The following is a 15,076-nucleotide window of genomic DNA, read 5'->3' as shown; positions in this document are numbered from 1 at the left end:
ATCTTTTGCTTTAAAGTGCCTGTCATGTCGGTACAGATAATACAAAATTAACCGTTGAGGAGATGTTACACACACCACACTGCGGTATGGAGGACCAAAAATGACTTAAGTATAAATAAATAAATGTACACATGTATAAATAAATACAGGAATAAACAAATGAATGCGTAAAATAAAAAAAGTGAAGCCTTGCAATAAACTCTTCAGTACACTCACCTAAAGGATTATTAGGAACATCTGTTCAATCTCTCATTAATGCAATTATCTAATCAACCAATCACATGGCAGTTGCTTCAATGCATTTAGGGGTGTGGTCCTGGTCAAGACAATCTCCTGAACTCCAAACTGAACGTCAGAATGGGAAAGAAAGGTGATTTAAGCAATTTTGGGCGTGGCCTGGTTGTTGGTGCCAGACGGGCCGGTCTGAGTATTTCACAATCTGTTCAGTTACTGGGATTTTTACACACAACCATTTCTAGGGTTTACAAAGAATGGTGTGAAAAGGGAGAAACCAGTATGCTGCAGTCCTGTGGGCGAAAATGCCTTGTTGATGCTAGAGGTCCAGGGCTGGACTGGTAATCTGGTATTACGGTGGGCCGACGCACTTGGGGGCCGGTCGATGGGCCTATACAATTTTTTATTTGTTTTTGCTTTCGACGGGCCCACAAAGCAGGGACAGCGGCCCATTGGTTCATTTTCCATACTGACACTGGGCTGGCCCAATCATCTCTTAGCAGGCTCCACCCCTCCCTCTCCGTGTGTCAGTCAGATGCTTTCAGTGACTCAAAGCTAGAAAGAAATGTGTGGATTAAGATGGAGAAACGTAACGTGAGAGCAAGGGGGGTGCGGAGAAATTGCGGGCCAAAAAAAAAAATTCTAGAGGTTGATGCCTCAACATGTTCAACAATAACCGACACGTTTAGTGCTGTAGCTTCAGTTTCCAAAACTACTACAGTACCTGACGACATGTTGCAGAAGCAGCAGGTGAACACAGCACATGGAGGAGGAGAGGTGACTAGCCACAGCGATAGCGCTGCTTGCGGCTCGCAGGCAGCAGAGGAGAAGGAGCAGCAGGTGTCTGAGTCTGACAGTGAAGTCAAGGAGGGGCAGAGTGAGCAGGAGAGTGTCATTGAAACGGTAAGCAAGCAGGTAGCTACATGAACAGGGAGGGAGTGTTAATCAGGGCGGGTGCATGAGGATAGTGTGTGTGGGCCTGGCCTGATTTAACAGTTAGCTGTTATAATAACAATTGGACATAAAATAAAAAATGTGTGCTGACCGTAGCAAAAAAGGGGGAGAACACCAAATTGATGATAGACCCATTTGTATTTTGGTACTTATTGAAAAAGTGGAAAGATGCAACCACATCAGTCCAACATATTATGGCAATAAACGTTTCCTGATTCCTGTGTCTCAAACACAGCAACTCAGCCATGACTTTTTCTTTCCTTTTATGAGTGAGACTTCATGCTGCATTCAGTTGAGATGGGAATTATTGTCTGACACAACTTGGTTCAAACTGCAACGTGCAATTTATGTGTTGACTTTTGTTGTTGCGTGTGTATAACAACCCTCCTCAAAAAACACCACAGCAGAAGTGATTCATCAATAGTTGACATTGGTTGAATTTCTAATGAGGCAAAAAAATAACAACTTGTATGTCTAACTTGTTCTGGATCTTGAACCCTTTGTAGACCACAAATAACAAATATTGAATCTACTTCATGTTCAGCATGGGTACTTCCTGGATGGGTATTTCTTCCTCTTGCATTGAGATGAATGCCTTGTGTTGTCCAGTATGTACACTGCTTTAGTCACTGACTCATGCACTTATCTGAGTTTAGTTTGGCAGTTGACCAAATAGATAAACTTCTTATATATGCAGTCTCTGCGCTCAGTTGGAAGCAATGACAGCGTTAGTGTTTACTGCGCAGCAGAAAGAGAAGGAAGGGATCACAATTCCACAAATCCAACAACCCGCACAAGGAAACTACGGGGAAACGGATGATCAACCTGCAATCTGAAACTAGTTTATCAACTCCTGGGAGAGAAAGAGCCACCAGGTATTCTCAGCAAATCTGATCTGTTATGATACTGTGGAAATATCTTAATGATTAGCAGTTACTGTAATAGCAAAAATATATGTAACTATTCTAAATGCTTCATTTATATAACCAGTTTTTTAATTGCAAGTGCTGGGATGGAAAGGCCATGGTATGAGAGTTGAAGTGTTCCACACTGATAAATGTCCTCAGCGTCCTAGCTCTATAGACTAAACAAAGTAGGTCATATGTGTGTAACCAGATTGTTTTCAAGTGTTTGGGGGGCCAGTCCATGGTCAAAGAATTGATGTGTCTTACATGGATTTGATGTCCCCAGTATCCTGGCTGTAGAGACTCAACAAGGTGGTCAAGGTTTCTGCTGACGCCACCGATAACTGAACTTGTGTATAAGAACTGCCTCGTTCTGTTAGGGGGCAAGTTGGTTCATGACAGTCTGCAGAGCACGTAGCTGTTGTGACCTTTCTTCACTTGCAAGGAAATAAACGGAGAAAGACACATTTGACTCGGAGCCTTTGTTTCTTACTTTACGATTGTCTGTGCAAAATCTTCCACCACAATTTGGTGTCAGAAGTGGGATCGTTTGAAGATCCGTCGGGACTCTATGGACGTCCGGAAAGAAGGCCTCTTCAGGATCAAAAACAAAAGTGATTCTGCCCCAAACCTCATCAGATTTAGAGAGTGGGGTCCGGCGACCAAAAGGGGCCTGATTGACTTCAACACGATCAAACCAAGGAAGATTTTCACTCAAATCGGGTAAGAAGTTGATATTCTGATTTCAAACGGGATGCTCTGAATTGTAGTGGGTGATAACAGATTACAAAGACGGCTATTTGTTACTTTGGGATTTTTTTAAAACATTTTTTATAAAATCCAAATTCCGATTGTTGATTGGGTTTCTAACGAGGATAACTTGTCTTTTTCCGGTTATTGAACATTGTGTATGAAATCATAAAAGTAATTGTAAAGTATTTCTGGTTCAATCTGATTGACGTGAGTAGAGGGAGCAGGAGGCTGCATGTGAGGAGGAGACGGCATCCATGCTGAGATCCTCAAATTCATAAGGGAAGTGAAACAAACGCACACACACCGCCGCCTGCAATGAAGAAACGCTTTCTGCACTAACTGCATGTACACTCACACACTTACACACACTCACTCTCACACACACATCCAAGCAGCAACACGCTCACATGGACAACACAAAGCCATTTGAAGCACAACAAAAGCTTTCACTCAAACACACATTTAAGAGTTCAGGAAAATCATTTGAAATTATGGCCACCACTATGGGGAGAGTTCAAGAGAAACTTTAATTAACTTTCATTTTTAATTGAAAAAAGGGGCTACACATTCTGCAACACAACAAAAGTATTTTCCAGGTCAGAAATTGAGTGGCAGACCTGTCTTCTCTTTTTCTAACATAATTGGTCCTTCGAGTCGGATCTCAAGAACTATTTTTCCTCTTTTTGGATCTGAAACTGTGCACAGGGAGTCGATGACTCTTCTCCTCTGACGGTCTGAAGTCCTCTGGCCTGGTCCGTTACAGGATTAGTTTGGTTTTGTGAGGCCAGAATCCACTTGAGTTGGAGGAGAGTGACGACATCCGTTTGACTAGCAAACCCGGACTGGTGTTTTTTTTTTTATTATGTATTTTTTAAGTTTAAATTTCTAAAAGCCAACTTTTCTTTACTCTTAACTACTGAAACAAATACGAATTAAAGTTCCTGTTAGCCATAAAAACAAAAGCAGGTTTCTATTCTGTCGTAATCATTCCGTGGAAAATAGTTTAGATAAATGCGCTAATAGAAAATAGATGTGATAATATAATATAAAATGGGGTCGTTCCCCAGCAGCAAAAGATGGAAGTTATGAAATCAAAAGATGATGATGGATGGGTTTTGAAAAGGGAAGTTGGGAAATTCTGAAAGTTGATGATGGAAATGTTACGCATTTAAGGAAATGGGTTTTTATGTGGAAGAGGCGCAGGAGCTCAAGGAGGAAGTAAGAGGAGACGGTGAAAAGAGAATAACAAGACATGTGATAATTTGTGACTAATTCTCCTGATTTGGTTTTTCCTTTTGAGAAGTGATATAAGGGAGACGAAGCCTCCTCTGCTTGTTTATCCTCCAGCCTCCATCCACCTGTCACGTCCTCCTCCGCCTCCTCAGTCCCCATCACAAACCACAGCCCTGGTCCCACAGAGCCCAGACCCTGCGTCTGCATTTAACAAAGCTATGAGCCAGAACTTCAGCATCCAGCTGCAGGCCAGCTCCCACCAGATGGGACAGAGTGACTGGTAATACCAGTACATTACTCCTGGGAGCCCAGAACTAATGAGTTTATGCCAGCAGCAACAGTGCTGCAGAGCAGAAGAAAGAAAAAGAGAAAGAAAATACCTAATACGATGATGCTGAAGTATCTGAAACCTGTTTGTTCTTGTGTGTATTCCTGAGACAAATAGAGACACGGAGGCCTGTGGAAGGGGGTCTGTGGGGGGACAACATGAGTGGAGCAGGGAAGAGGCCTGCAAAGGACGGGATGGTGTTTGGATGGAGGAGAGGACAAGTGGAGGTGGTGGATCACTCTTCAACGGACAACAGGTCAACACAAACACACAGGTATAGACGGATGGGGAACAGGAGAGAAGTAAAGTTAATTAATTAATTTGAAGAATGAAGGTTGTGACGTAATACTTTTGCGTGATTCAGGATGAACGAAAAAGAAACATTTGATAAAATGTCACTATTATTGTGAGACTACATACAAACACCAGCACACAGGATATGTGTCTGCAATTAGGGATCATAGATCTAAAAACAGGTTTACAAACGAGACGACAATTGGTATTATCGAAGAATTGTTTAATTAATCTGTTTTTGGCAAAATGAATGAAAGCTGTTGAAATGAAGCAGGAGTGACTGAAGTGAAAAGGTTTAACTCAACTATTACTATTTTGGTTTAACTTTAAGAGGTTATTAATTAGTTACACAAAGGCTAAAGGAAATTCATGAAGTAACTCCTCAAGGTGTCTAAGAGAATAAGAACTGGTGACATGCAGTGAGATGTTTCTACAGAGACTCGAGGTCACAGATGAAGGCATCGTCGAAGAAGAGATGCACGGGCATTCTTTAAAACAAAGATCAGAGAAGACTAAAACAAATCTTTGTTGAAACAACGAAGTGTTTTGAGAAACTGAGGTGTCCCTGAGCGGTGGACAGATGTGGAGGATTGCTGTATGAATGCGGGGGAAACAGTGAGGGGCAAAGGGGCACCTTAAAGGATATTCCTCCTCTTATGGAGCAAGCAGATTCAAGAACACACATGTGGTTTCCTGTTGAAACGTTCATCACATGAAATGGATCCTGAGGGCAAATATTTATCTGGGATATAATTGTATTATGCATTTTACTCAAATACAAGGGCATAAAGATTGTACATTTGGTTTGTCTTTAATTTAAAAGAATATGCTCACAATTACTGGGATGTAAAGATTTTTACACAAACAAAACAATTCTAGAGGAAATTTTGTGACATCAAGAAACAGATCTACAAAAAACATAATTTGTTTTACAGCTACTAAATGAAGTAAACTACCTCAGGAAAAAGCGGGCTCAAATACACGGTACAAGAATTGGTGATGAACGTTTCAACAGGAAACCACAAACCACCTGATCAACTTTAAGGAAAAACGTCTTGGGGTAAAATGCAACTGTGAGATAATGCGGAAGATAGTAGAGACTTTATATGGAGATTTGGTTATTTTGAGCTATGTGTTAAATGAACACATGCTCAACAGGAGGGATGGGAAGGCTGTGGAGCATTTAGCTGTTAAATTACTTATAATATTTTTTGCCATGCATTGATTGTGAAGGACACAATCCCAAGGGTTAAATTATGAGAAAACATTAGTATGGACTTAATTGAACTAAATTAAGGTAAAGAAAAGGAATATTGTCCGACCATCATAAATGAGATGTTTTCCAAATGAATTAGAATGTTTTAGACAAAAGCACAGAATGTTTTAACAAATACAAAAAAAAGAAAACCTCAAGTTGAGAAACTGGACAAAAGGTTTTGTTGTGAACAAGTAACAACGTATCGGATTTCTACTTTTGGGAAGAATGTAAATGATAAGTTGCTGTTTTTATCCACAGTCAGCAGGACTGATTGAATAAATATGAAAATAATGGACGGAAAATAATTTGATTCAATGTAGCTCCTTTATGCTTAAGTCACAAGTAGCATTAGAGGGCTGTAACATTTGAACTATTGGATAATGGAATGGTTATTATTTTACTCATCTTACCAAGCTAAAACCATTTGTTAAAGGAAATGTACAAATGGGAGAAAACAAAGCAGAACAAAAAAGCAGAACAAAAACATTTCCGCGCAATGTTTTTCCTCCACAGACGCTTCCTTATCGGGTCGTGAAGGCCACAGAGAGCCTGACATGAACCGAGCACACCAACATTCAACAAGCAGAGAGAGACCCTCCTGGATCCACCTCATGCAGGATCAGGAGTCATTTATTGCCACATACCCTACACACGTAGAATAATTTGACTTGATGGTTTGTGGGATTTAAGAAAAATAAGATAAAGCAAAATCAGATTAAAAATATATAGGCAAAAAACTAAATCAATATAAATGGATAAGCCAATTGCCTGCAGGGGATTGTACTGCTGATGACTCTCAGTGCAGATACCTGACTCCTCCGAGGCGTGGCTGGCGAACCAGGGAGGTGAGTACAATAAGGTCACCTAGCTGGAACCAGTGAAGAACCCAAGTGGAAGCCATTAGGGTGACTTTTAGAGGGGATTAATAACGCCCGGGGGTTAGAAGGGTCTGTGGGATGGAGCTCAGTGGTAGATCTGCAACGCAGGGATTGGTGAGCAATGATGCCACCTAGACCACGATTGGACTTACAAGTATTTAGGTTTTGTTGGATTAATGGTAACAGAAATAGAAGTGGATACATAGACATATACAGTATATATGTATACATAGACACATATATATGTGTGTATATATATATATATTAACCGAAGCACAATTCCTAAAAAAAGAAAGATAAATAGGGAAGAAACTGTAAAATAAAAGTAAAAAAATAATTTCTAAAATTGATTTTTTTTTTGATTGACGTCAAGGAAGCAGAACTTTTGGACAACATACATAGACAGTTTTGTCGGCACAAACGATTCCAAGCTGACAAAGTAAGAGCCCTGACGAGAGCAGAGCAGAGGAGCTGTACCAGGGACGAAGAAAGAAGAAACATTGATGGGCAAAGACTTTTGAAACACACCAGTATAGAACTTTGTGTGTGTGATCACCATGACAACGTGGACATCGGAGCCGAGGAGGGAGAGCTCACATCGCCGTTGCCTGTTAATATTGAGGATTTTAAGACACAACTAGCCTGCCCACATTACCACATTTTTTCAGCAGTTTGATTTTGTGTAATGCTGTTGTCACTAGCACCTGAACAAACAATAACAGAAACCAGTTAGAGTTCTGCAGGCAGCATTGAGGCAGCAACAGTAATGTCATCTTGCTGAGTCAAAACAATGTTACGTTACCACTGATCCCCTCAGGATGAATAATCCCAATCAAGGGATCAGGTAGGCCACTGCTGGGTCTAATGACTACTTCACATTCAAACCCAACACTGCTGCACCACCTCTACGGCGGGCGTTATTTGTTCTTCCTCACTGCTCTGTGGCTTAAGGTCGTCCAACCGGAAACAACGCTTTCCGGCTTGGTCGACCCAGCCGACCGTGGGACATTTTTTTGGTTTTGCATGTCCAGAGCACCATTCTCGTCTTTGAGTGAGCTCCTTTCTATCAACGGGCAATCCAAAATCTTCGACGGGAGGCCGGGAAGATCAGTTCAGAGAAAGCATCTGTACGTGTGTAGACAGGACATGAATACAGAAGTTAAATGGCAACTGAGTTATTGAGTAGGCTTCACAGTGTTGAAGTACCCTGTTGCATTGCACTATTATTTGTAAATAAGCCATGTAATAATTCGTATGTCGTCCACATAATCCTGAACCAGAAGAGGTAACCTTGTATTAAGAGCAGATTCCTCAAAGTGAAAAGGTTTGTGTTTGTGAGCCACGTGAAACCAGACGGTTTCAGTAAATTCTGTATTTAAGTAACACTACTATTTTAACCCAAACCATTTTCTTATGCTAAACATAACCAGGTAGATTTGTTGCCTGAACACAGGGGGGGTTGCACAGGTGTATTAATTAATTGTGACATTTCTCCTGTTGTTATATTTCAAAGTTCTGAAGTGCAGCTGATCAGCATTTTGTGTAGAGAGCATAATGTGGAAGGTCGGGGGGCACATTTCAACCTAATCCTTGTTTATTATTGGCAATGCTGCGAGATATTTTATCTCATTCCTAGTTGTCATTGTGATTACAAAGTTGAGTAAAGAGCAAGATAAGTTGAAACAAAAGTGAATATTGGACTTGATTGTGTCAGTTGGTGAAGAAAGACGACTTTGACTTTATTAGACAATAAATCAGAGCTTTTCTTGTGCACAGACTCAGCTTACTGTGGCTGTTCTATAAACCAGCAACTCCAAAGTTAAATAATTCTTGTTTAATCATGCAAACAAAGAAGCAGATATTAAAGAGAATCAAACATGATTGGAATTGTTAACATATTGTTTGTTAAGATAATCTCAATGAATTACCTTTTATCCGGCTGTATCTTATCATGGTTTCATGGTTGGTGTTAACCATTCGCTAGCAGACGCTTGTGTTGACTGATGTGGACGAATCATGATGTATTTGTGTAGATTAAAGTGTTTCACGATGTGATAGTGGCACCGGACTGATGACTGGGACAAATCACAGTCAACCATGAGAGAATATTCCTTTTAATAGTTCAACATCACCACCATGAAGCATTGTTTGTAAAGCCATTATTACGTTTTGCATCTGTGACTCCAAAAATGCTCAGAATCAGTTATCAATCAAAAAACATAATCAGTGAAACATAGTAATGTCAGTTACTGGAATTGTTTTTCCCCAAGTGTTGATGTGGGATGAGAATCCAACAGACTCTTCAATCAATGACTTACCTGCCAGTCTGTATAACCTCATTCACTACATATTCATTTTCTGAAAAAATCCAAAATGGGAAAACAAACATTGTCACTCGCTTCCTTTATTTCTTTATTTACATGAATATTTGAAATTCCTGTGCAATCTTAGGTTACAGTTTAACCTACAGAAATGCCTCATCCCTGTTCATACAGCTGTTGGACTCGCCACATTTAGTCTCTCCAGATGTGAGTGAAGTTGGCAAGAAAATACATTGCCCAGCTGTTTTAGGATAGTCTTCATTTAAAAGAAAACAGTATATCTGTGAGCCCTTAATTTAGTATAAGGGCCACAGTAATATGTACTATGTGCTAATGGACTAATGGCAATGTGTTACAAACGTCAAGCGGTCAAGTGGTAACGAAGGTCAACTATCACATATCTGGATTTGGATTGGATTTGGATCTAATGACTTGTGTTTCAGTTCAAATTGTGTTTTAGTTTCTCCTCAACATGAAAAGAAAACATTGGCAGGGAAAGGTAGGTCCCAGCAGTCACATGGATAAAATAGTTTGTCATTAACTAGAAATGTACTTCATGATTACCCATCACCTGGGTGACCCAGTCGAGAGCAAGCACCACGCCACCAACTGAATGCCATAGGATTGTGAGGCGATCCGTCTACTCGGCCGGATGGGTTGTGGGGAGCTATGTCGGAGGAAAGGTAGAAAGAGAAGAGGAAGAAGGGAACGGGGGTTTGGGAGGGTGGGGTTCGCAATGCGCCAACGGGGCGTGAAGAGTGGGTCAGGGAGGTATTTACGGCGATGCCGAAATAGGCGTCTGGGAGGCGTGGCCCTGCTCCTGACATTAAGCCAATTAGCTTAAAGGTCACATCATGTCACATCATGTTGGAGTTCACGCTACAATAACATTGCACGCAGCAAAACAACAAAAAAGAAGGAAAACCCAAAATAAATAGCAGAAAACAGGTGGAGGAAGCCAACGTACCCTTCCTTCCCAAACATAGTCCAACGCTATGCAAACATGCGCACAAAAACAAACACACAGACACACGTACAGACAGCTATTAGCACACCAGTTTCTATGTTCCTTACGGTCTCGTGTGGTCACCTATCAACCACATAACAAGCACAGCTTGGTCACTCATTACCTACTGACACCAATAAAGCCAACACACCCAGAGCTACCATGGGCAAAAGGTTAAACCATAAAACTGCTCATAATCTCAAAAAGCACACACATGAGCGCCAACACACCCAGGTGGTAAATGAGGCCAATGCCCAGACCTTGCCTGATTGGTTTCGTTGGACGAGTGATGTCATCTTTGAGGTGGGCCTCACCGCCTAGTAATATATACCAAAGCCCGGATAAGGGTATTCGACTACTTAAGAGCAGAAGAACAGAGGAAACGGACGTCTGAACGGACACGTACGCGCAGCAGAGAGTTTTTGAGGAAGCGCGCTGTGACAAATCGCTCGTCTACATTCAGCAGCCAGTGCAGCAGCTGCAGCTAAAGGGCAAACCTCGGGGAAAGAAGGGTGAACCCGAAGAGAGGCTTGAAGGGAAAAATTGAGTGAGAAGGCCTTTAGATATTAACTGGAACTTAAAAGGAGGAAAACCCCGAGAAAGAGAAAATCCACTACAGAAAGTAGAGGAAGGACGAACAAAGGAGCTTTTGATCTAAAGGGGGCACCTCTGTCAGTGCACCATGGTGTCTTATGGACTTGAACTGGTCGGCGTCATTCTGTCAGTGCTTGGCTGGGTGCTGAGCGTGACCAGCTGCGCCTTGCCAATGTGGAGGGTGTCGGCCTTCATCGGCTCCAACATTGTCACAGCTCAGGTGTACTGGGAGGGCCTGTGGATGAACTGTGTGTTCCAGAGCACGGGGCAGATGCAGTGCAAGGTCTACGACTCCATGCTGGCTTTACCTCAGGACCTGCAGGCCGCCAGGGCGCTCACTATTGTCTCCATCATCGTGGGGGCGGTGGCTCTCCTCATCTCCATGGTGGGAGCAAAGTGCACCAACTGCATCGAGGAAGAAGGGGTCAAAGCCCGAGTGATGGCTGCCTCGGGCGGCGCGTTCATCACGGCGGCGCTGACCCAGCTGGTGCCGGTTTCCTGGTCAGCGCAAACCATCGTGTTTGAGTTCTACAGTCCACTCGTCCCCTCCAGTCAGAAGATGGAGATCGGGGCGGCGCTGTATTTAGGCTGGGCCGCCGCCGCCCTGCTGTTGGTCGGAGGGTCCATCCTCTGCTGCAGTTGCCCTCCACGGGACGAGAAACCAGCGAGGTACAGCGTGCACCCTCAGAGTCGCATGGCGTACTCTGCCGCGCCGAGGTCCAACGCTCCAAGCTCCTACAACAGGAGGGACTACGTGTGAGGGGAGAGGACGGGGCCGAAGAGGAAGAAACGTAACCTCCTTCATAATGTTTGTTTGAATGGACTTGTATCCTGCTTGTTTGTACATTATCAGGAAATGAGGACAGAACTGAGCTAAATAATAATTAATAGTAAAAACAAATCAAACAGTTTGAGAATATTAAGCAGCATAAAAAGTGTAAATATGCAGGCAGTTTTCTGATACCTTTAAAAAATAGATTGGAGGGCTCCATACAAATGTTTTATGGATCTGTTTACATTTACCATTGGTCTAAATCAAGTCTCAGATGTGACCAAATATGGTAACAGATGTGGTCAGTTAAGAGACTTTATCCCATATACATATATTTATTATTTGTGCTCATAATATTTACATTTTGCTCCTCGTTTTTCTGATCAGTGTGTAAATATTAGTATCTTACTGCCAATTATTATAAAGGAAATAGAGTCAAATAGAGCTCACATTGGACTCCAAAGCAACATGGCGAAGTGAAATTGTAAAAAGAAAAATAGATTTTTGTTTTTTTCTCATAATTTTCATGTCATTAAGGGCCCGTGTTTGGACATTGTCCCCTGAGGTTGATGCTTTTATGGTGTTTGATGCATTAAGATTGTGTGTGTTGGCTAATAATGAGACAACATTTTGAGTTAACTTTTTGGATGCAAATGTTTTGTCTAGATTTATTGAAATGATTGAAATAACTTTAAAATTAAGTAATAAAGATTTTCACTTTGAAACATCATGGAGGCCTACTTATGGGTTTAACTTAACAATGATAAACATGATAAATACATGTTTGTTATTTGAGAGCACAGGACATAATAAGAAGTGACAGGTTAAAGGTCAAAGCAAGGTTATTAAACTTTATACTTTAATATAAGTGGAAATTTAAAAAACAGAATCAAGATAAACAGGTTAAAGACCACATGAGCACATTATTTAAGAACTGTATTTTGGGGGGGCTTCACGGGTTTTTAAATCTTTTATACAATTTTATTAAAAAAAGCATGAAAAGGGATGTTGATGTTTCAGAGAGTTAGTGACAGCTTTGTATGTTCGACTTGCGCGTGACAGATGGTTCTCTTTAATATTGTGGGAAGAGAAGTCCTTTCTGTTTAGTGTCTCATCAGCATAAACCGAGCTCTTCCTCTTTTGAATAGTAAAATCATCCCTCTGTGGTCCGGCATGAAGCCTGTTAATCCTGTTCCAGGAGCATCACTTCACACAAACACTCCCCTAAACGACACTAAAAAATATATATTTAAAATAGGTTTAGTACTTATTCCACTGGGTGTTATTATTTAATGCAGCCCCTTATATTCACAAAGGAGTGTAAAAAGTGTAAAAAAAAAAAAAAGGCAATATTAAAGCATAGTTCTGGATTGAAATGTAGGGTTGGATTATTGGATTGCAATAGACCAAAAAGAAAAGTAGAAAAGCAGAACCATTTCAAAATATATAATATCAAGCTAGAATTGTATTATTGGATGATAGTTATTGACGAATACATCACTGAATACAACGTCAGTTGGTAAAAAACTTTCAACCATTTTATTGACTGCAAAAAAGTTAAAACCTAATAATACATCATCATGTTTGAGTTGTTTGCATATTATATAATCCGTATTTATATATATATATATTATATATATATATATATATATATATATATATATATATTATATATATATATATATATATATATGCATTCTTACACTATGAGAATAGCTTACTCAGTAAACTTTGGACATTACACATTTCCTGGCAGAAACAGAAGGAGCTTCAGCTCTTGTTTTGGTATCACGAGCAGCTGGTCAGCACAGCTGTACTGACACAGGTCCCCTTCAGGTTCTCACTGTTATCTCGTAGTGATGCATCAACTGATGCTGTTGCATAAACTCGATGGTACGACAAACAGAGCCTCCCTGTTGTTCAGCCTTGAGGATTGTGTGTTGCCTTTTTTTTATCTCTGTGAGAGCTATTTTGGGCTCTACACTCACAATGTGAAGCCATTTGTTTTGTCCGTGTTTGGCAACAACATTGGATCAGCCTGTAAATTGATAGAAATCATTGCGAAAATGAAGCTTCTTAGGTTGGTAAACTTTCAATTAAATAAAGGATAGATTCAAAATTGTTCAGTGTTGTATAAAAAACAAAATTGCAAATCATAGATTAGGTTTAGATGGAAGCTTTTATTTCAAGAAAATGCCGATTCTCCGATCCATTAATACAGCATTAAATAAATTAAGAAAAACCTCACTTGACACCAGTGTAAAATCATCAAACAGGATATGTAATGTTGGCAAACAGGAGACCGAGTTGACACACATAATCATGCGCCAAGCCTACTCAAAGGTTTTCATCTTCGGAGCAGGAATATAAAGTATAGAATATAAACATGCTAAAACAGGCGGGGGCTCTGGGCAACACCCAGGGACGACCGTCTTTGGCACCAAAGGATTATAAACATTGACGTACAAACATCTTGATTATCAGATGACCCAGAACACCATGTGCCTCTATGTGGTACTAAAGTGAAACATTATTTTTCCAACATTGAGACTATACATTTACATTTTTTTACACTGCTATCTCAGACAAAATAAGAATCTGTTTTAAACTGTTTATAATGGCAATAAAACATACTGGAATAACTTCGGCTTTTTTTGTCAAGAAACAAAACATTTTCTATAAACAGAACATGCCTTTTTAGAGGGAACTAAGATGAGGTGATTGTAATCAAAAGGTCCTCATTAGGTCCTTCTGCATTTATTTACAGAATATTAAGCGTCAGTCTGTTCCTTCTTTATAATTACTGAAGTCACAATAAAAATAACAAAGTCAATGAATTATTAATTGTATTGTGAAAAAATAATTTGTCTTTTAATGCTTGATAAAATTTCTAACTTCTTGACTTAAAATTAATTCACAGTAAATAACAATCTGCACTCATCTCATTCCATTAGCTTAGAACAAAGAAGCCAAATCCTCATTTTCTAAATGTAGTGAATTTATACAGTTTCCAATCTATTTGTCTAATCTTCAACATGGATTAACATACATTTTAAAGCTAAACAGAACACTCAGCCTCTTGTGCTTACAGGAATAATTTGGTCAGTGTAAACAACTTAACCGATACTGACAAGATCCCGCTGTCTGTGTGCTAAAGGAGTCTGAGAATCGGCGCGTGGTGTTTTCTATCCGCTCATATTTGCTCTTGATGCAGTTTTTCCGGTTTCCAGCAGAGCTTTTGGATTGTTTTACCAACACTTAATCCTATTTAGAGACAGCATCCAGGAAGCAAGGCCTAATCATTTGTATCGCAGGGACGGGGTGTGTTTGCACCGTTGTGAGTGTGAGTGTGTGTGTGTGTGTGTGTGTGTGTGTTTGTGTATCCTTGCTTACTCACAACAAGCTTTCCAAGCATAGCCAGAGGCCGGAGCTACTTCTCAGCTCTGCTGTGCATGTATTCAAACCTGTGCTGACGGGAGAGGAACTAAACCTTTTATTGCATTTATAAAATAAATTATTTAATAAATTATAAAACCCTGGCGACAC

General features: G+C 40.4%; 1 protein-coding gene across 1 annotated transcript; it reads left to right on the top strand.

Annotated features, from left to right (window-relative positions):
* Positions 1 to 10,287: 10,287 nt before the first annotated feature.
* LOC119215358 (claudin-4-like) lies at positions 10,288 to 12,260 on the top strand. The gene has a single exon (XM_062558116.1). The coding sequence runs from the start codon at positions 10,847 to 10,849 to the stop codon at positions 11,516 to 11,518; it is 672 nt and encodes a 223-aa protein (XP_062414100.1). The 5' UTR covers positions 10,288 to 10,846; the 3' UTR covers positions 11,519 to 12,260.
* The last annotated feature ends 2,816 nt before the right edge of the window (positions 12,261 to 15,076 follow it).

Source organism: Pungitius pungitius, chromosome 16, assembly GCF_949316345.1.
Source record: "Pungitius pungitius chromosome 16, fPunPun2.1, whole genome shotgun sequence".
NCBI lineage: Eukaryota > Metazoa > Chordata > Actinopteri > Perciformes > Gasterosteidae > Pungitius > Pungitius pungitius.
Note: the sequence above shows the minus strand (reverse complement) of the source record. Positions and strands in the feature narration are given on the sequence as shown.

Bases quoted from the DNA above. Each gene is read 5' to 3' on its own strand.
- LOC119215358 (XM_062558116.1), top strand. From the start codon at position 10,847: ATGGTGTCTTATGGACTTGAACTGGTCGGCGTCATTCTGTCAGTGCTT.